General features: G+C 35.7%; 1 protein-coding gene across 2 annotated transcripts in view; it reads left to right on the forward strand.

Annotated features, from left to right (window-relative positions):
* The first annotated feature begins 762 nt into the window (after positions 1-762).
* LOC105233295 (uncharacterized) overlaps positions 763-23648 on the forward strand; it is a 115405-nt gene continuing 92519 nt past the window's right edge. Inside the window, exons 1-2 of one of the 2 annotated variants that reach the window (XM_011215333.4) lie at positions 763-1481; positions 19708-19840. In XM_011215333.4, coding sequence (XP_011213635.2) covers positions 19795-19840 — 46 coding nt within the window. In that variant the 5' untranslated portion in view covers positions 763-1481; positions 19708-19794. The remainder of the gene's footprint in view (positions 1482-19707; positions 19841-23648) is intronic. The other variant, XM_011215334.4, reaches the window with a different exon arrangement.

The following is a 23648-nucleotide window of genomic DNA, read 5'->3' on the forward strand; positions in this document are numbered from 1 at the left end:
TGTTCTCCGCTCTTTCACGCACTGCTCCACATTTGCTCCGCTGCTAAATAAATGTTGTTCACTTGTGGCAAGTCTCATTTGCTTGCTTATTCTCTCTTCCGTGCACATTGAGCGCTTGCACTCTGAGCGCCAGCGCAGCTGTTATCAAATTTAGCCGGCTTGTCAAACCGCTCTGCGACTTTTTATGTACTCTTATCAGCAATGAAATTTGGAACACAACAATGGCACAGCAATAACAAAAGGCAGCTGTAATGCATTTACTGTGCAACTCAATTGAAAACAAAATTATAGCTGACACGCAGTACGCTCACGGCGCTCTCAATTTATGCTCCAATGCGATGGCCGGGTGCAAGAGACGAACGCTACCTACTGCCTAGCTACACACATATTAGATGTTTACTTTGTCCGCTTGCCCTACACGATGACAGCAAGAACCAAGCGACAACAACAACAGCACACATATGTATGTGTGTGAGCGTTTGTGGCAAGCAGCTGCTTTTGCTCGCTGACTGTTCGACTCAATGGCACGCGTTCCCTTGCCAACCGACGAACAAATTATGCTGTTGCCGCAGCCACTGACTACCAACAACACTCTGACGCCACCACCGCTAGCACCACCACCAACGCCAACGGCAGAACCACCGACAACGTCACCGCCGTCGTCATCGTCATCGTCGACGCTGTATGCATTGCCTTTGCTCTTTACTGCTCCGGTGCTCTGTTTATTGGTGGCCCATGTCGGACACTTGGCTCGACTTGCTGTGCTGCCGAGGAAATTCAGTCATTACAGACGCGCGCGCTAAGAAGGTTCGTTACATACGGATATTCACTGTTAGAGAGTAATTCAAATCTTTCAAATTCAAATATAACCACTGTGTAAAAAACAGCTATAAAAAAAATTTACACGTGTATTTGTGCGTTGTCGGGTTTGGCATGAACCATAGTTAATCGCCGTTGATTGACAGTTTGCCAATTTGAAATCGAAAGTGCTGTTCGCAACCATTGCCATATTGCGCTTTGGCTATAATTAACGGTTACACTGGTTAACGGAGCCGTATAAATTGAAAGAAAATATTTTTGGAAATACAAAAAATAACGGTAAAACGTAATACCTTTAAAGGGGATTAAGTGTATGGTTTAGCTAAAAAGAGCAAAATTTTAATGAGATTCGAAACTACACATGTATCTACAAATCTCCGACCCAATTTTGGCTTCAATTGGAATGTTTTGAGTGCTTTGCTCACAGCATAAACCGTTAAAGTGAATTTTACTGCCAAAAACGGAAACAACATAAAAGTAAACAAACGTAAACAAGCATTGTCGTTTGTCCTTTTCAATTTAAAATCAACAGTACATGTGTGCATTTTAGTAGTGTTAATAACAGTTAATTGAGAGGAGCACAAAGAGCAAAAGTGATCGTTTCTTGATTTTCCAGTGTCACGACACCAACGAATTTATTGTCGTCTTGGAATGCTATCAAAGTAGGTACACACATAAGAGTATATGTAAACGTACATTCAGTATAACCCGCAGACGATATGAAGTAATTAAACTTATTCTCGATCTAATTTCATAACATAACTCACAGTGAAACCTGCTTTGTACCTACTAACCAAATTTTTTGCTTTCGCTTGAGTCCACAGCCAAACTTTCCAAGTTCTTAAATGGTTGTAACTCTGAAACAATTTCTTTAAAAAGTGGACGTGATCTTAAACAGTAAGCTACTTATAAAATAAAATAAAAAATAAATTTAAAAAAATAATACTTTTCTGGGGAAGCTGTAACTTTTCAAAAGCTGATTTAATTTATGCGATCAACGTCCAACCCAAAGGATATATTATTGGGTATTTTGGTTTTCAGACATACATATAATCTAAGCAGGCAATATTCAGAGGTGTCTCTTAAGAGATGAGTCGCGATCGTAACAATTTTAGTTCAGAAAATAATGGTCCAACATATTATTCCATTTTCAAAATAAATTATATTAATTTGTAAAATATAATATATAAAAATAAAATATTAAATGCTGTATGTTAGATACGGCTTATAACCATAAAATTCTGAATTTATGAAACTAAAAATTTCTAATTCTGAAATTTTTTATTCACCTCGTATATTGTAAATACTCAGAAGTACTATAGTATACATGATTTCGATCCTCAAATTTGATGAATGCGAATATAACAGTTTTCTTTCGGATTTTAACACGCGCGATCTTTTTATCATATGTGTTACACTTAAACGTTGAACATTATCTCTGAGTGTTACTGGGAAATTGTTTTGAAAATAAGTTAGCTTCATGTTAGGATAGTTATATTACATTACTACCTCATAACATGTTAAGTCATCTCAGCGTTAAGCTTTTGGGTTCTTAAGACTAACCGTAAATATTTTAAATTAATTTATCATAAGATGGCAGTACTTCTTAACCGCCGTAATCTACCTAGAGATCAACGCGTAAGGTCCTACAGTAGCAATAAGTCATCTGAAAAAGTAAACAGGTAATCTTAGCGCTTCTGAATAAGTCAATGTCGTTTTATCCTGCACCTTTTCATATTTTTAAGTTCGATCTTTCTACAATAACATCTACAAGACTCCATAAAGTGTAACTGTATCCTGTTATTTATAATTTTAGTATCCAGATTCAGTTCATTAGTATTTTTTCTGGCCTCGGACATACTCTTGTGATCAAATTGAAAAGCGAAATTTTAATTTTTACTTCGCGTATTTTTCGAATCGATAAATTTTTTCTGGAAATTGGTAGTACTGTTATTGACATCTATGTTAAATTTCACGTCAAAATATTCATTAGTATTTGAGATACGCGTCGTGAGAGGCTCTAAAAGTGAATTCTTCGATTTTTAAAGTGTCTGAATTTATTGAACAAAGAAGTGCGATAATTGAGGATATAAAAGCTGAATCGAAGATCACGGAGGATTTTTCCGAGTGCTATGATAACTGGAAAATTTGTTGGCATAGGCATATTGTAGCGGGAGGGGATTACTTTGAAGGAGATGAAATAGACAAAATTCACCTTTCAATTTGAGATAGATTTTTATTTTTTGAGATACTTGGTTAACATTATTACGACAGAGGTTGCTAAATTGTGAACTGCTTGTTAAAATATTTGAGACTTATTGTTTTATCAATTGTCTGTTATAAATGCAAATAAAACAATGAACTTCTTTGGAGCAAGTATTTTTCTGGCCTTTTTACAAATAGTGCACCTTTTTTTATTAGGTCTGATATTGCCTTTCTTTATTCTTCGAATTTTTCTGAAACATCTAATTGTTTTATAACTTTCATGGAAAAAGTTTAGCTGGAAAATGATCCTGAAACTTATAGTGTTAAGTTTCTTATCTGTATGTAATAGAAATCTTTATAAACAAGAAAAAAACGAAATTATAAAATCAATGTATTGAAAATTCTTTCTTATTTAAACGATTGTAGATCAAACCAAAACTTTCTTCGCAAAGATGTATAATGTGATGTGTAAATATTTTTATTTTGCCGGATTAATACTGGACTAAATCTGTGCATAAGCATTATCGTCTCTGAGAGATATAACCTGTCCTCGACTCGCCGAATGTTGGAGAGAAGCGAAAGGAACAAAAAATATCGTTTTTTCCACTGCGGTTCATACCTACGATAACATGTTGCGATCTTAACTTTGGTGGAAAAATTTTTCTTTCAGTAACTCTTTATTATTTTTTTAATATTTGAAGAGGTATCTGCATACTGTCTAATACGATTTCGACTCCATAACTTTGCTGTTAAGTGTAAAAAGGCGAATCGAAGACAGCTATCTCCCATTATCTTAACTTATTGAACCAACATAAATAGTGGAACGAAAACTAAATTTTGAAAAATTCAATTATGAATGCGAGAATCTGTTCCAGATACGTATTGCGGAATATACGGTAAGCTTATCCGAACATTGTTGTCTTTGAAATACAAATAATATACTGCGAATGAGATCGCAAATCATGCAAATTAATTTTATAAAAAATCTTACGAAAATTTATAGGAAGATTATAACTGTATTCAGATAGAAAAATCCTCACCAAAAATTAGTGAACAAAGGAAGCGAACACTGCATAAACATTAAGGCTGCGCTGCATAAACAATTTTATCTATTTTCCCACACCATCTGGGCTGGTAAATACCCAAATGCGACTGTGGCCAATAATCCCCATGAAGAATGTGCCTGTCGATCGGCGATTTGTAGCTTTCAGTTTAAGCGATTTGTTATTTTTGATTTGATTTAATGATACTTTCTTACTAAATACACTGCTACTAAATTCTCTGAGTTACGAGTGAATATATCTCTGTTTGTACTATGTGCGCGTGTGTGTGCATCCAATCGCAGAAAGGAAAACCTCTATAAAAGTGCATGTGTACATGTGTTGGTAGTCAAGGAAACGTCACAGCGATCAATGGATATTTTCGGAAAGAAAATGAAATATCGACACAGCAGAGCTGAGTGGATTTCTTTTCAAAAAATTATTTTTAATTTTAAAAGCATGAAAAATGCCAGTGCGAAGTGAAAAAATCGAAAATGCATCCATCAAAGTGTCAGTGGGACTATCGGCAGTTTAAGCACCCACAAAGTGGTTGAGAAGTTGAGAAGTGATTTTCAATAATAAAAAGAAGCAACAAAAACAAAAACGCTGTCAGCAACAATAATAAAGCAGGAAAAGTAAGCCAACAGCGCTTTGTCGAATGCAACAACAAACGCACACACATTTACAACAATCAGCCGAGATGGCGTGAAAATCGGAGCATCAACAACAGCAACAACAACAACTAATGCAACGTGAAATGCGAAAACAGAGTAATGACAGCAACGGCAGCAACAGGGCTAAATGTAAATTTTCGCGCATTTTTCACAATCGGCTCACACACACACACATACTCACGCGCCAACACATCAACTACCAATAGCAAATGTAGCTCTGTATGGCTCAAACCTACTGACAATTTGCATATAAGCGAGTTTTTATTTACGCGCGTTTGTATGTATGCGGCGGTGTGGGTGTTGCTTTGCATACCGCTGTAGAATTTTTCTGCGCATGCATTTGACTACAATACACCGTTCTGCAAAAAACGAAATCATTGCAAAAGGGGAAATCGAAAAACCGCCAGTCAAGCTGGAATTTCGAAATGGAAAAAATCCGAGCGCACGTCAAGCTATGCCGCCGCGCTTCGGACGCGTAGAGGCCTGTGTGAAAAACGCTGAATTTTTAAGCAAGATCGCGCTGAAAAAACCATGCATGCATATGCAATGTATGCGTAAATGCTTAGCACATGCAGCGCTTCAATTATTTTTGTGTTTTCCTTTTCTTTCCATTTTTTTTTATGCTATACCGAAGAAGGGACCTACAACAAAAAGAAAAAAATGCTTCCATTGAAATGGAAAGTCAAAAAACAGACAATGAAAACAATTTGTCGCTTTTAGAAAATTCTTCACGAAGGCAGCATACCGTCGCGCCCCCGCACATCTAGCAAAACCAACAACACCAATGCCTTTTCGGCTTTTGCTTAATGAAAATGCCAGCAGCGGGCTGCCAGACCGGCGGCCACGTCGCCCGCGAAGCGCGCACGTAACTGTCAAATACACGGCAGCTCATCCACACTTAGCGCATATTGTATATCCATATAGCTGTACATATGCATATCGTCGCCTATTCAGCTATTAAGTGTGCGCGCTGATTGATTTTTATGGTGCGCACCGCAATTTGCCTGAACGGGGACTCACCAGCGCAATCTTAAGAGAATTTCCCACTTTGAGGAATTCCAGAGCGCTCGACAAATCGCACAGCCACCCTACACAACTACAACTTTAGTGTGTATGTGTGTGTGTGTGAGCGCTTATTGCGCGCTATTGAGTGTGAAGCGAGTGATGCCGGGAAAGTGGTCGTTTTAAATACCCTTGGCTGTTAATATGCACTTCGCCAAAGCACAATAAAGCCAAACAAAACAACTAGCAGCCACGGCCACAAAGAAGTAATTTGAATAGTCAGTCATGCATTCGGTGCGAGTGTATTTCTATTTAAGACACACACTGCGACATGGTTGGTGTAGTGGTTTAGTCATTTGCACCTCACCCACTGACTAATGAAAATTCCAAACGCAATCTCAGCATTGGCTGTGGCGTGATTTGGTGTTGCACTGCTGACTGGCTGCCAATGATGCTGATAATAATAATGAATTTTGCGGAAATTGCTGCCCTCAAGCGTGTGCAGTTGGCCCTGTGCTGTCGTCTGATGCTGCTGCCGCTGCATATTTGCGTGCTCTCGGGACCAGCAAATCAATGACAATTAAGCATGTCATACATGTGTTTGTATATACGAGCTCACACATCCATGTTGTTCTAAGTTTCTCGGTATTTCTGTTATATTTCTGTCCAACAAGCTTATTTCTGTTCATGCCACTCGTTCGCTATCACAACTATTCTTGGTCATTGGAGCTTTGAAACTTTCATTGCTTGCTCGTTGCATATGTGAGTGTTTCACCCAGTAAACACGAAGACATATTTATGTTTCTTAGTATACTAATGTTGATAATGAAGCGTTTCTTAGTGGGAATATAAAAGCCGTGACATTTTTATTATCATTCCATATATAGATAAATATCAGTAATTGGCTCCAAATACAAGTTTATGGAGGACAATAAGTAAACCCCAGTATGTTGAATTCCCTAGCCCTCAAAAGTAGTTTGAAAAAAAAAGTATTCATAAGTTTTGGGGCGAATTGACGACTACAGATATCCAGAAACCTTTCTTGAATGGCAATAATTTGTAAGGTACTTAAGGGCGATCCAATTCGAAAGAAAAAACACAGAAACTTCAAATTTAATGGGGAATATTTATTATCATCCGAAAGAACATTCCTTGGCATATAGTTTTTTGGAGATTATCTCTTTCAAATGTTGGCCGCGACTACGTCTCTGATGGTCCATCCTAAGTGTGGGAAATAGCGCCGTCTTGTTGAAACCAAATGTCGCCGAGATCACGAGTTTCAATTTTAGGCATCAAATAGATATGGAAATGGGACTCATCGCTGAAGAAAATTTGGCCCGAAAACCTCTAATATTCTTCGATTTTTTCAAGAGCCCATAGAGCGAAGTGGTATCGTTTTGGAGGGTCAAACGTCTTCAGTTCTTGCAGAAGCTGTTTTTGTATGCTTTCAATTAAAGATCTCGGCGTAAAATGCGCCAAGTCATTCAAGACGTCAGTCCGAGTTGCTACGAGCGGTGCCGAATTTAATAAAAAGAATTTTAATATTTTGGGACGAATTTAAAAACTTTAATGACAGCATTTAGCACGATTTTTAAAACCTTTTTCAGTTTAAAACTGATAAATAGAAATTATATAATAGAAATTTGTCTTTAATAGAACCCATGTTCACTAAAATCTCTCAAACTATAATTAATAAAACTTCTCTAATCTAACTAGGTGCAATATTGCATACTTTATTCATTAATAACTCAATACTTAAGTGAGTGTTAAAAAATCTACTCTATAGAAGATCTTTCAATGTAATTTTTAATTTTTGGTGGTGAGTTAGTATCAAGTGCATTTCAATTTAAAAAAGTATTCAGAAGTGTGTTTAAGATGATAGGACTCTGGAATGAAGTAAAGGCAAATGGGTGCTAAAGAAAATATTAGATAAAGAGAAAAAAAACTAATCCCTCTTCACTGAAAGATTTCGACGTGAAAATTATTTGTTGCAACATAAAACAAGTCCCTCGATATAAATCTCCTTCTCCTTCTATACAAATAGTGCTTCAGAAGTGGAATGAAAATGGCAGGACTATGAATATATTATACGACAAAGTCGAGATGCCCACCAGAAATTATTGAATAGGACAGGCAAAGGTGCAAGAATCATAAAAAAAAAACAAATAATTGCACTTGCTTTTTCTGATGACTTGTCGCTAAAATTTTACTATGTATGTATGTTCTTGAATTACTTACAGCTTCATTGCAACAAGCTGCCGTTGTAATTCCATTGATTTTAAGATACCTAGTTAAAAGAATTGTGGAATACTGGGTATGATATATGAAAATAAATGCATCATCTAACCATATTTATAAATTTCTATGCAATATGTAGACACACATATTTATAGTATGTGTGTAGATTTAGAGGCAACAATATACCAATATTGTAGCATACCGACTTCTAACGAATAAATCACTTAACGGTTCGCAGTATATTAATATCGACGCACATGTATATGTGTTTGGTTGTAGTTATGTATGCACATATGTATATGTGACTACTGTTCTGCATAAGTGTAAGTGCTGTAGAAAAAGAGGGGAGCAAGCAATATCGTGAAAAGTACCGTAAGTAAGGACTTGTGCAGCCAACACTTTTCTCATACCATTGACACTTTATCAATCGGATAAGGAAGTGGATTAAATTCTCGCTGTGCAACATTGGAAGCGCTTACTTCCCCCAAGTCGGCTTGGAGTACATACTTCCATACATATGTATATATGTATATGGAACACTAATCGCTATATGTAAGCGTCCTCATATCTCAGAGTGCGAAGTTTATTGTGGGGAAGACGCGTTGTTAATTATTTGCTCTGCGGCAAAGTGTAAGTCCAATATTTTTCTTCCAACACTGCCGTAATGCGGTGAGGGTGTCTGCACTGAACTATTCAGCCCAACATATGCATTTACCACATAAAACATATCTACTCGCACGTAAGTCGGTACATGTAGTAAGCTTTATGTGCACATTCACACTCGTTCAGTTTTCCAATATCATAAATGCACTTGTGGTTTTCACTTTTAGTTATTATGATGAATGTTGGCTCTTACATTCTCTGGTTGAAAAGTGCTTTAGTTTAAAAATTTTATTAGAAAAATCGTTTGCCACCCTCAAATCAGTGTGTATTTTCCTAACACATTGTTTAATTGCTCTCATTTTTCGGCAAAATCTTTTAGCCACTCAACACACATTGGGTTGATTGATTTTATTTGCCTTGGAAAGCCATACAATTTTGTGTACTTGTGGCAATCATTCTAGTGTCTGTTGTTTGTTATTGGATTAGGCACACTTGTTCGCCCACAAAACAGTGTGAGTTCTTTCATGCACTTATTTTATGTAATGTGGAAGTATTTATATGTACTAGGTATTTCCAAGTTGAATATTTTTATATTTTAAGAACAAAAAAAGCTCTGTTATTCTCGAAATTCACTAATGGTGATTTTATAGTATTTATTATAATATTTACTGTTTTTGCTGATTAAATCTTGATCGATGTTATTTTTTGTCGACATAGTCGTTTTTTATTTATTGTACTTTATAATATTTTAAAAAACATTACATTATTGTAGTGGTTAGTGAAAACACTTGTTTGGTTTTTAATTGTTATTTATTGTTCTTATTTTAAGAGGAATCGTTTTACTTTTTCATAAATGGTGAATGATTATTTAATTGGCATAACGAGTTTTTTATTGTTTGATGAACATAAATATTTTTTAACTAGTCATATATTATTGCCATTTTTATTTACAATTATTATCAAGTTCAGTCATATATGTACACTCATGGCTAGAATAATAGATGTGCACTTTTGATACAAAAATCGTTTAAATAGTTATTATTAATGAATTAGGTCTCGAAAATCCGAGTTTATAAAAAATTCATATAGTTCGCCAAATCGCAAATGTTGGTTAGTCAAAGAATAACCGCGTCCACCAAAATAATTAAAAAAAATGAGAATTTGGTATTTTGAACTTAAATAAAGTTAGATAGACTAAACGGTATAATATTATAGTTAATATATATCCGTTATTATCCTATGCAATTTATTTAATTTTGGTCCATAGTATTATTATTCCATGCTAGTTGTATATTTTCGTCGAAGAGGGTATGTATTTGAGAAAAAAATTTTCCATTCTCGAGTTTAGTGATTCTCAGTGTGACTGGCGTTGATAAATTCGGTAGCCTACTTCAAAAAATTCAGCTTTCAGCTCAGAACCAATTCTTAACAAGATTATAATCGTTTTTCAAGTCGTTAAGTGGTTGGAAAATTCACAAAAGCGGCATATGATCTTCGGCAGATGGTAGTATAATTTTGCTTGAGAAATGCTGTTTCCAATCTCATACTTCAATTTACCGTTCAGAATTTGGAAAAATCTTACGGTGATTCAATTTTATCAAAAACATAAGCCTGCGAGTGTGGTGGTCCAAAGCTTTCAAAGACGGTCGAGAAATCGTTGAAGACATTACTCGTTCTGTACAACTTTCGACCTCTTTCTACTGATGAAAATATTTAAAATATAAGGGATATGGTGCTTGAAAATCGTCAGGAAAGAGTTAGAGAGGTTGCAAGAGAGCTCGGCATCTCTTTCAAGTTCGTTCGAATGATTTTGGTGGACATTTTGGGGATGAAAAGTGTTTTAGGTGGACTCGTCCCGATAAGCAGAATATTTTTCAAAACAGCACACCGTAAAAAGGTCCATTGTGCATGCTTGATCGTACGAATTCCCATTCCACATTAATGGAAAGCTTTATAACTGCCGATGAGGCTTATGATTTTGACATGGAAGCAAGTCCTCAATCATCGGAATGGAGGGGAAAAACCTAAACAAAAACAAAACCTCGAAAGACGGTCAATAAGGAGTTCTATTTGGCCGTATTGATTATAATCATCGCTCAACCACCGTATTCACAAGATTTAGCTCCGTGTGATTTTTTCTAGATCCCCAAACTGAAATTGTCGATCCGTGGAATCCATTTTCAGTCGATTCGAAATTCGCAAAAAGAGCTGAAGTCCATTCTAAAAAGTGCTTATGAAAAGGGTTCCGAGGACTGGAAAATTCGGTGGGGATTGATTTGAAGCTACTTATATTGATGAACACTTAAATGTGTTGCGTTTTATTTACAACTTCCGGGTATTTTCTGTGACAATGTAATGTAAAAAAAATATTATTTCTAAAAGTCGTATCCAAAAACTATATCTGATAGCGATACTTTTTACTTTTCCTAGCTCTTTTTTAAATGTAACCATAATACGTATTAACTTATTATTAGTTATAATGGTTTATAAAAGTTAAAAAAAAATAGAAACGTTTCTAGCAAGGCGCTCACTAAAACAATATTGCTCAATTAGGACGATCATGTTTAATAAAAATAAATTTTAATCCACTTGTGCTGACAATATCGCAGCTATAATTGCTTTCTATAATGCACTAAGAGCAATTGAAAACTCGTGAATCAGCAGTTTTGTAATAAAAACTTCTGAATGTGACTGACAGCATGCGGCGCGTGTGGGCCTGCAAAATGTCAATCATGACTCTTACACTCGTCTTTTGTGCGCAAATGTATGCATGTTGTGATATTGAGCAGAGAGTTAATAGCATATTCACGCTCTTCTTGCTTTCATAATAGCTTTGGCGCCATTGCCTTGAACATACAATGATAGATATGTCAAAACATTGAGCACTTAATTGTTCGAAATAAGAATTCATAAAAAAAAAATTGTATTTAATTTTTATTGGAGGAATTACTATTATTTCCTGATATGAAATAATTTCAAATAAAATTTAATTAACAATAAACACTTACACTTAATTTACATGCTGTTGTTGAGGAAGATTTTGATTTAGATTTGAATTTGTGGCAAGGAGCCTTATTATTTTGTAATTTGTTTGACAAGCTGCTCTATCAGCCCAGTAAAATATTGATATTTCATTTTCGGCGAAATACCGCAGGCAGCAGCAAGTAAAAACAAGAAACATGCATCGGCAGTCAAATATAAAATAACACCATGCACAAGGAAATACGTACATATGTACATATGCAAGTGTGTAATAACGTGTGTGGAAGCACATTACCGAGAGCAATGCTGCGCAAAGAACTTCCAGCGTCGAAGTGCTCACATTTTACAGCTTCCAACTAGCGCCGGAGGAAAATGAAAATGCGCATCATCAAGCTAGCGAGTGAAAATCCTTTTGATGTCAGCGCAGATTACGCCGCAGGCAAACGATGTGACACGCTGCCACTGCCGCCGTGTCGCCCGAAAAACATTTGAAACGTTGACGCTGTGCGCGTTAAAGAAAACAAAAAACACATACGAGATACCAGCGTGTGAAACAGTTGCAAAAGCAGTGTTGTTATTGTTACAACATATGTACATACATATGTAAACGGTGAATACCAGTTTACAACTAGACCGGAAAGCAGTTTTGGAAAGCTGGTTCAAAACAAGAAAACTCGTTAAGCTTCGTGAAATATCTCGTTAAATAAAAGAGTTTTCCTTACAATAACAGATGCCGATCATTCAGTTATAAGATATAGTGATCCGACTTGAACAATGTTTCCGGAAATTGTAGCCTTTTGTCAAATATGAAAGCTATTCATACGAGTATAAGTTATATGAAATAAAATTCACCTTACGGTTTCTACTGGTTACTCGTTGTAAAGTAGTTTTTAACTAGTTGATTTTACCACAGAATATACAAATATGTTTATGTGGAAATGCACTCATATGCATTATTTATATTCCTGTCATATTTAAAATTACAAACTTTAACTGCATCATCCGGCAAGCGAAACAAAATTATTATTAAAATAGTGAGCAAATGCAATGAAAACGCTAAAACGCTAGCGCTACAGAAACACAAGGACGCATTTGTGCATTTGATTACTGACGTGTGTGCGAGAGAGCAGTCAAAATTTGAAAACTATTCTTATTAGCGAAAATTGGAAATTCAAACTAAACATGGTAATTCGATATCAAAAATGCAAACGAAAATAATTCTTTGTGAGCAGGATATTAAAAAAATGCATGTGTGTATACAGTATTCCCTAGATAAAAGCAACCTGTAAAAAAGCGAGCGGTTACGTGGATTAACATTATTGCTATAGACTAATCACAAAAAGAGAGTTTACCCTGATCTCATTTAAGCGACGGTCAAATCTCTCTGATTCGTAGGTTGAAAAAGTAATCTTGTTCGACAGATGCAGATCCAGATCTTTACATGGCATGTGCTATTTATTTTGGACATGAATAGCTTATGCTTGTTTCAATTTCGCTCTGACTTATTGACTTTATAAATAAGTTTAAACAGGCCTTAGGCAAGCATCGTTTGTCAATTTGTTAAGCTCTTGCCGACATCCGGAAAGTATTGCTTCACTGCCGTTAACGTGACTCTGTTTTCGAAAGAAATTAGTGGTTTCGGAACCAATCGTGCTTTCACTTTTCTTAGGCGGCCAAACTGATCTTCCAAAATGGTTTTAACTGATCCTTCTGATATTCCAACGATGCCAGCAAGATCTCTGACTATTAGTAATCGATTCCTTTATGTTATAGACGTATTGATCATCCGTTGATGCTGATGGTCCTCCCGGACGTGGTTCAAATTAACCCGTTGTCGCCCTTCTTTGAATAATTTTGACCAATCAAAAACAAGTGATCGCGACAAAAAATTATCACCGAAGTAATTTTTCAACATTTTAAACGTTCCGAAACCATATATTCGATTCTAGACACAAAATTTAATGAAACTTCTTTGTTAAAGAGTCGTAAAAATCGCCTAATTCTGTATAGTACACGGACAATTGTATGGAAAAACGCGTTCTGTAGTAAAAGGTGTGTTCCAAAGTAAACAGGACTTAAAAAAAAACAGAACAAATGTTTTTTTTTCTGCAAAATCAATTTATTTTGTTCAAAATAGTCTCCTTCTGCTTTAAAGCAGAACAATCTTTCCAAAAGCATGTCGAACGAGTGTTTTAGCTCGTTGGTCGGTATAGCCGCCAGTATGCCGGTGCAAGCCTTTTGAATGGCCTCTACGTCTGCATAACGCTTTCCTTTCATGGGCAAATGCATTTTTCCGAAAAAGAAGAAGTCGCACAGTGCCATATCAGGTGAGTACGGGAAGTGGTTAGTGGTTAAAATGTGATTTTTGGTCAAATAATCGTCTTTCGAATGTTGGATTCTGAACAATTTTTGGTCGTCAGTCAATTTGTGAGGAAAAAAACCGTGCACACACCTTTCGTAATGCCAAAAGTTCAGTCAAAATGCGATAATTCTATGTTTTGGAGATGTTCAATTCCATTTTCATGAATTTCAACAATGATTTCGGCTGATTTTTGATGAATTCACGAACAGTTTCGATGGAATTTCCGGTGATCACGGATTTTGATTGGCCCACATGTTGATCGTCATTTATGTCCTTACGACCACTTTGAAAACATTGAAACCACTCGTGGCCTCTGCTACGAGATAGGCAATCATCGCCATAAACTTGTTTCATCAATTGAAACGTTTCAGTAAAAACAAAATTTAATGAAGCTTATTTTCGCACCGATAACACAAACATACTGACACTTAAAACGCACCAGTCGACATATGTACAGATGGCGCCGTCAGAAGGCGCTAGAATCAAAAAGTCGTGTTTACATTGGAACGCACCTTGTAAAAGTAAAGATCACAATCAAATGTTATTTTTACGACAAGCATTCATTCTCATACTTATTGGATAAGGGATATAAATAAAAAAGTACTTTTACGTAAGCAAGCCGCTAAGTTTCTTAGTTAAGTGAAGTAAAAATAAAGTGATGGCTATGCTGAATAATAAATATAATAAATAATAATAGAAATATCGTAAATCAAAGCGAAAAATAGGCATACAAGTAACAAGTAAGGAAAAGCTAAGTCCGGGTGTGGCTGAACATTTCATACTCTTGTAAATTGCTTCAGGCGAAATTCGACATTAAAAAATGTTGCCAAAGAATTCAATATTTATTACTCAAAGCAATCGTGAATAAACTACTATAAAATTTGGAATATTCTTGACTTGTCTTATCTTAGACTTTTTTATTGCTATATTTTAGTTCGCGTAAACTAAAATTATATTAAAAACATCTTCAACTAAGATTTATGATATTAAATCGAAGGAAGAGGTTAAATGTAATAGATTGTGTTAATGTGGAAAGCGTCAACCAAGGGTCAAAATTCTTTAAATTAAGGACATGAGGTTTAGACCAATTCCAATTTAATGTCTCTGACGCGTTTATTTATTAATTTATTACACTTTTAGTAGTATTTAACCGAACCCTTTTAAGGATAGTGGGTAAGAAGAGTTGAAAATAAGTATGTGTTCTCTGCAAATTTGGGTAATATAGCTTTATTGATCTGAATTTTCTATCTCTGCCAAATTAATACGTCCATGAAAAGCGACGCTGTTCAATATCAGAAGCTCCGTCAGGATTTGGAAAGACTTCTCCGGGCTATAACCAATAAAGAAGAAGAAGCTTTATTGGTTTAGAAGATATATTCTTTCAACTTATTAGGGGGCCGGACCACGCAAACTTTTGAAACATTTTGTTTTGGCACTTTTAACCTGTTCTATTAATGACGTTTCAATGTCTCGTCCTTAATTTTCCGTCAGAGAACATGTGTACCAAGGTTCATATATATATGTATAACTTTATATCTATCTCGATTACTGGTAGGTGATACAAATAACCATTAGGTGAACAAAGCTGTTACACTCTGTAGCAACATGTTGCAATAGTATAAAAGTACCCAATTTCAACAGTCAGCAGGATCCCAAACAATATATTCTTTAATTTACTCGAACACGTAAATAAGTGGGCTTCCAAGTGTTTATGTGACATAAACAAACCTTTTCCGACCGCTATCCGCTTTGATTGCTGTTAAGTGAATTGTTCTGAGCGGCGAAGTCAGGCCGCTGCAGAAAACTTTCTTAAACACCCGCAGCTTTTTTACTTTTCCCCAACAAATCTATTTTCACATTAGTTACTTCCTGTTGCCAGTTATCCTTAACCAAAAGTAAAAGAATGACACATACATACATACGTTCAAATGTACTTGCATATGTAGATATACATACATATATGTGTGTTCATATGTACGTACATACATACTATATATGACATACATACATATGTGTATAAAAACGAAATCTTGCAGAAACTGTCACGAAGTGCTGGAAATGAAAATACTACTTGCTGTTTACTTTACATTTCGAAGGCAAAAGTTATGTACTATATGCCTTCTTTACACTTTTATTCTTGACGTGTCCTTCTTATTTTCTTTTCTTTTGAGTGGGCAAATGTAATTTCCAAATGGAGCAAAATATGGCGCATTAGTTTGCAAAGGCCATTAACAGCAACTGTTATATCTCACAATTGAAGAAGGAGCGCAACATGTACAACACACATATGCGCTCACAAATAAATATAATTTTACACACACGCACACAAACAAAAATATAAGAAATAAATACATATATAAGGTTGTGTAAATAAATGTGTTTTTGAATTCAGCCAAGAAATAAATAAGGAAGTGAAAAACTTTTGAAGCATTTGAGCTAAAACAAAGCAAGAAAAACAATGATAAAACATATATGAGTGCGAATGCAAGAATACACATACACACATACACATATTGAAGACATGTGCCAATTGTAAGCTACAGTACGGTCAATCGGACAGCGCGTGGAAGCCACACATCTGCTGCGGTGCCGCTGCAACCAGACGAGTACGAAGGGTGGCCGTCGCCGTCGCAGTCGCGCTTGTCGCCACAACCCCACCGGTGGGTCATCCAAGTGCGTTCGTTCGTTAGACGGCCATTGGGTTCAGCACAGTCTACTATAGTGCTTTGTTTATTTTTTTTGGTTCTTTTTAGTTTCTTCTTCTTTTCACGACTTCTGTGCACTGCTTCAAAGCCCTGTGAGCTTTGTTTGCAATAATGGTTTTAATAATTGGATAACACATTGAAATGGCAAAAGTATGTCGAATCCGAAATCTGGGTAACTTGGGTTGGTGTACAAAGTTTCTTTGATCTTTTTTGAGCTGTAGCTGAAAGCATTGGTTTTTGCATTCTTAATGCCCAGAAAATAGGTTACCATATCAGAAAGGTAATAAATACTTAAATATGTATGAGGGTTTACCAAAAAATCTTGCTTTAAAATTTAAATCCTGCACTTTGCCTTAAAGGCTTCTGAAACATAATTCCTTATGGTTTCACCTTTGCGACATATATTTTCTTAATATAGAAACATATTCCATAAAGTATTCCCGTGTTATACAAGCTGGCGACAGAGCGTTATTTTAAATTTTCTCTCTAATATCTCACAAGACACGTAACCAATACCTGCTTAATAAAATCGAAACCAAAACACACTTCTTACTTTCATCAGCTAAATGAAGCTTAGAGAGTGGGAAATAGAATAAAATATTAGTATAAAAGATAAGTACTGGCATAATTAAATTATAAAGAGTATGTGAGTTCCATTAGATCACTTAGTGATTCCTTCCATGTTTAAATAATAGCGAGCAGAAAAAAAGGGGTCGAAGAGCGTTATGTTTTATTTTAGATTCCTATTTAAGGATTTACACTGCAAGTGATCGACACTAGAAGTTTTTGCTACTCCCAAACGACTAATGAATTTTAGGAGAAACACAATCAAGGTGAATAAACGACATACATAAGTATTTGTGTACTCATGGTGTGTCATATTTGAATGGAAGACTTTTAAGATGAAACTTCTTTAATTCAGGGCCGCATCCATAGGTTTGACATTCAAATTTGTACTAAATCTTGTGTGTTGAGACTATTGATTAATTCTTCAGAATGAAGTGCAGGGACACTTCTTTGCCCCTTGAAGTGCAGGGACACTTTGTTTACTAATTTTTGCTTCATTAGTGGTATCTTCGGCTTTGTTGATATATTTTTCGACTCTCTGGCGCTTTACGAATAGAAGATATTATACTAGTTGATCGAGAGACAGAGAGCACTGAACTGGAGATATGTTGTCATTTTGAAGTATACACTAGAGGAGTATTCTACAAACTTGCAAGTTCTAAGCATTCTAATTGGAAAGATCATTTGAGAGAAAAATCTGAAGAAATTTTGACAATAAACTTCATTTAAAAAATCGTTGCCTCGAAACCGGCTTCTCTATAGCGAAGTTGCTCAGAATGTTCCGTACAACATTTTCCGCACTCCCGATTTTATTGACAAAACCCCGGCCCGCTCTAATGTTTATACTCTTTTATGTCAAAATCAACTCGCTAACTTTGTTGGTGCCAAATTTTTTACAAGACACATTGGGGAGCAGAGACATGGCGAATCGATGACGGCTATCAATCCCATGTCAGAAATAATGTAATCAGCACTGCCTTCGTCTTTTACTCGGCTATTAGGTAGTGAATCAAGTTAAGCCATCATCTTTCTTTCAAATGCGCGTGTGTGTGCTCAAAGGTTTGACAAATGCAGATATTGAAATGATAAAGAACACATTAAAAGTTACAATATTTCTTCACTTAGATGCTAATACAAGAACTTAGCACGCGACTAAGTAAACATTTGCCAATTTACAAATATGTAAACCTGTTACTGGTACATATGTATGTGTAAACAACTACAATACACACAATAGCATGTGTTTATTCGGGAATATAGGCAGCAGCAGACATTTAATGCGAATGCCACGAGCGCTGCAACCAAACCTACATATGCGTGTAGGTGTATATGCGAGAGCAAACAACAGGCGTGCCGACAAGCGCGGAAGGAGTAAGTAAGCCAGCGCCAAAAGGTATTTCGTGTACAAATTGCCACTTGAAGCGATCGGCGTGCCACTAATCAAGATACTCAGCTACAAGCAGCAACTTAGGGACACTACAAAGGCGAACATAGAATAAACAGGCGGCGAACGCATACAGCACAAGGTGGTATTAACATAGCAATGCACTCACATGCATACATACATACACCTACATATGGGTAGAATATTAGCGATTCACATGAACAAATTTGCTAAAAGCCAGTACCGTTTGCAACCAAACAAGCGGCGGTTATGATGAAAGTGGGCGTAGCAACGCGCTACAAAGCACACACACTTCCATACAACCATACAGGTATACTTATATATACATACATATGATAGGTGTGCGCGCTGCGGCTTTTGTTGTTTGTATGTGTGGAGTACACTTGTGTGCGAGTGCCCGAAATGGCAATTAAGTAATTGCACGGGCACGCAGCCGCATTGTGTGTGGTGGCGCATACCTCCTCAGCGCCCAACACCTCAACGCACTTCACCTCAGCCGCTCCACCGCCTTCCCGCTCAATGAGTATTTGCTGACCAGCGACCAGCATGCCAGTCAGCCGGCAGGCAGAGATATTAGCGCCACATAAACACATACACACACTTTAATACATTCAGATGTATCATCAGTAACCAACCAAGCGCGGTCAGCCTAATGGCATAAAACGTAACTGCGATACGACTAACTACTATTTTACTACTTTGTCTGCGGCAAACTTTAAGCGCCACAGCATGTGCGTGTGCCGGCTTGTTTGGTAACTTACGAACTATGTTTGTGTTATAGGTGGCAAATGAAGGTGTATGCGGCACAGCAGTTTATAGGCCAATGAATTTGTTTAGGATCGCTGTTAAATGCGACAAGGTGCGAAAGGAAGAGGTGTGTCGTGGCTCAACACTTTACCCGACTTTGTGACTTTTGTTTGTGGCTAGCGATGAGGTGTGTCAAATGGTCGGCCGTTAAGTGGGAATCCCTGTGGATTTTGTTTAAGTGTACATTTAAATACAGTTAATGGTCTCGGGGCTTTATTTGCGGTCTTATTTTTAACAGTAGAATGTATGAAAATGTTTTTGTTACTGAATAATTTATTTACTGTCATTATTTTTACAGTTACAACAAAATTGTCTGAGTTCATAATTGTGGCGATTTCAGCACTTCACTGAATATTTTCGTAAGTTCTACAAAAAAGCACTCACAATGTGGCACTGGCTGGAAATTGCATTGATATTCCTCATCTTACAAGGTAGGTAAAACACATATACAAATATTTGAAACAGCTACTAAATTATTTATTAGCGTATTATTATTTAAAGAGAGAATATACATCATATTTAAATAAATAGGGAAAAAGATGTCGGTTCCGGTTATCATAGTATAACCCATTTTAGAAAAAGAATTGTTTATTTTACGGAAGAACCACCAATTATTGTATTAACCAAATCGAAAAATCATATTTAATTTAATATTATAACGTCTGAATAATTCTGGATTCATCTCAAAAAACAGTAGCAAAACTATGTGTACACTTCTAACACATAGCCTTCCGTCCCGTTTAGGGTTGATCTTCTCATATTAAATTACGCTACCTAAAAATTGATAATTTGAAAGATTTTTTCACTTTGATGATTTTCAGTATCGTTAAGTAAAAAAGACGATTATTACAAAAAAAGAGGAAACATATCTAGGGATTGAAACAAAGGTTTGTGTTCTGGACCTAGCGTTAGGTTGTAAATGTCATAGTAACTACAATAATATTTTGTATATAGTTTGCTCGCATATATTACGATATAATTTTGGCTTAAAGGTTTGTTTTTTGCTTCATTGCCATAAAATTACCAGCGAACCTTCCATTGAGATCTATGAAACCTCAGTGGACTGGTCAAGACAAAAATAATACAGTGGGGCCAGGTTCCATCTATTTTCTCATACAGTTGTGTTCAAAATTCTTTATTTATTTAGACACAGCCAGATTTGTCACCTTTCTTTGTTATCATTATATTCACCTTCATTTTTAAATCTATGGAATGGCAAATAACACAAGTTTGAGATCATCACCGTTAAAAAAAAAATATTTACGTAATGCTATCATAACATATCTTTATAACAACAAACAAAACCGATTTTTTTATACTGGGATTTAACCCTTCGAATCAGGAAAAGGCACATGGTGAAACATCAGTGTTGGTTAGAACCTCATGCTACAATCCACTTACTAGCCATAGCAATATCTTTAAAAAATCGGGATAGTGATTTAAACCTAACGGCTATATTCTCGCCACCTCGTTTAAAAACTGCAGAGTGACAGTTTAAAGGCTTTTTTGACAACCTAAGATTGGCAGGTGGTGATGACAGTGCAAACATAAATATATTTTGGGTCTCCCGTCAAATTAATCCAAAAAGGCACCTGTACACAGTGGTTATCAGTGGAACCAATTCCTTTGACATAATATCATTGAATAAGCCAGCAGATCGAAACAAAATACCAGATTTTGCTGTAATCAAAAATATAGATGGTAGATCGCTTATATCGCTAATGTTGAAATAGAAAAGCTTCTAACTGAAAGAAGGCGAACAAGACATGTATGGCAGGTAAATCGTTCTCATTTCATTTATTTGAAGTTAAAGTTTGCTGTATATAAATTTAGAAAATCGCTTAAGTGTGCAGAAGAATATAACACTGAAAATTATATAAAGACAATGTGCCCAAGCTCAACAAATTAGAAAAACTTATTTTGGAGAGTACAAAAGCACATTAAGCCACCAGTAGATTTCAACATGCCCACAAGAGACGTGAGTAGTAATTGTGTTCGAAGTGAAGATGAAAAGGCACTTTGTTGTGCAAACCACCTTGAAAAGGTACTTCAGCCTAGCTACCCCAAAAACGACTTTAAGCTTCAAATGTTGCCGACATCATAAAATAGATTGATTCAAAAAAGTCGTCAGAATACGACAGTATTACTTCAAAAATGCTAATGCAGCATAATAGAACAAGTACAAGTACGACATAATAGAACATTGCAGCCAAAATAACGGGCATAATAAGAGGAAGAGATATAAACTGTATTTTAAATAAAAATTCTAGTTCTGTTATAGAACACGATACGATAACAAAACGCATGAAGTGTTTAGAAGTATGGTTTACAAGTGTGAGATATGATCTGTGCAACCGACATTGACCTGGAAATCCTTAGTACAAAGAGATGTATCGCCATGGGGAAAATGTATTCACAAAGATATTGGGATTCCCATGGTAAAAAATAAGTAGAGAATAGCAGAATTAAATATGAAATCTGAACTAATGCCTTACTACAATTCAGTACTTAAACCCATTTTAAAAGAAGATATCTACCAGCCCTCTATAACGCAACGTACTACTACCAAAATGGGTTCAATCACAATCTTGAGCTGGTCTAGTTTTAATACGAATTGTTTGGTTTGCAAAAAGTGTAATCAATAAACAAAGAATTATTAAACAAAAAAAAAATCATTTAAAAAAAATTTGGATTTTTCGTGTTTTCGTCAATTTTAAACTCGTTTGAACGTCTACTAAGATAATTGGCTTACATATAATTAACCGATTAAATTCCTTATTAAAATATTTTTTTCCAGAGTACCAAATTTTAATCACTCAAAATGTTTTGTTTCTTGAATTGTTCCTCTAATTTAATTTAGTGGTCTTTGAAGATTAAGATTCTGTAGTTCGACTCCTAATTAGAAAATATTATTTTATAGTGACGTTCTCCCAATGAAACGCTGTGATTCAACCCGCCTTGCACATATGTACATATCTGTAAGTGTCTATAAATCTATTTCATTCTTCCCAAACTAGTCTTGCCCACTATCCAGTCTGGTGCTTCCTTCAAAACACTTTCATATTCTGCAAATTTTAGTTCCTGAACGCGATTACGAACTTTCAAACGACAGGCTCTCATATTTAATAAATATACGAGTACATGGTGTATTTACGTATGTACAAGTCCAGTTATAAGCACGATGCTATATACTCGTATACTTAGTATACAAGTATCAAACCATTGTGGCACATGCCACATTTATTTATTTACTTATTTATCGGAATGCAGTTCAAGCGAACACACATACTATGTACATATATGAATGTATATGCAGTTTTAAAGGTGTAGTATATGTAGCGCTGCCATAGTGAGATATTCATTATTGTGTTAATGCTATAATGTATACAGAATTGTTGTTGCGGTTTGGCTGACTGCCGCAATCTAATAATTCTTTCATGTATTCGCGTATGCGGTATGTTTGTTTAATTTTTGTGCAAATAAATAAATAAAGCAGCTACATAAAGTAAAATGATATAAAAAGCGGAAAAACACACACAGCATGTTCCGCAGGTAAACAAATTATGATTTTCTGTTTGCGAAATGAAGTTTGCTCTGGCTAAAATAATAATAGAATTAATGTAGTTTATATGCACTTGTACATACATATTGTACATATGCATGCATTATATTGTTGAAAGCGGGTGAACGTACACTTTTAAATGTTCTATGAAGTGTAAATTGAATCGGCAAAATGAAAAACTGAATGCTAAACCGCCATAATATGCGAAAATATCTCGTCTTTTGTTTACAGTTGTACGTGTGGACTTACATACATATGTCCTACTGGGTGCTTAAATATTCAGAAAGTACAAATTGACTGAAAAATCTATCATATACCCCAGGGCGCAGAACTTTGCTAGAATTAGAAATCAAAATGTTAAATATAAGTATTAATAATAAATAAATTCCGGGAATTAAGTAATTCGTTTTTATACACAAATATATGTATATGTATAAGTATACATACATGTGTAAACGTAGTATAATTAGTTTAGTGCAGTTGATAGAGTATATATCGAGCTTCTCTTCCTCACAATACTCGTAGTAGTTGGTAGCATCTCTGAACGGGTATTGTATTTTACGTATACGAAGCTGTGTCCAAGCTGATCCTTAGGGTGCCCGGAGAGAAGCGTATTTTCATATTTATGCAACATGCAAATTTACGCTCGGCTCGGCTTTGAGTGTTCACCCCTTGGG

Source organism: Bactrocera dorsalis, chromosome 1, assembly GCF_023373825.1.
Source record: "Bactrocera dorsalis isolate Fly_Bdor chromosome 1, ASM2337382v1, whole genome shotgun sequence".
Classification (NCBI taxonomy): Eukaryota; Metazoa; Arthropoda; class Insecta; order Diptera; family Tephritidae; genus Bactrocera; species Bactrocera dorsalis.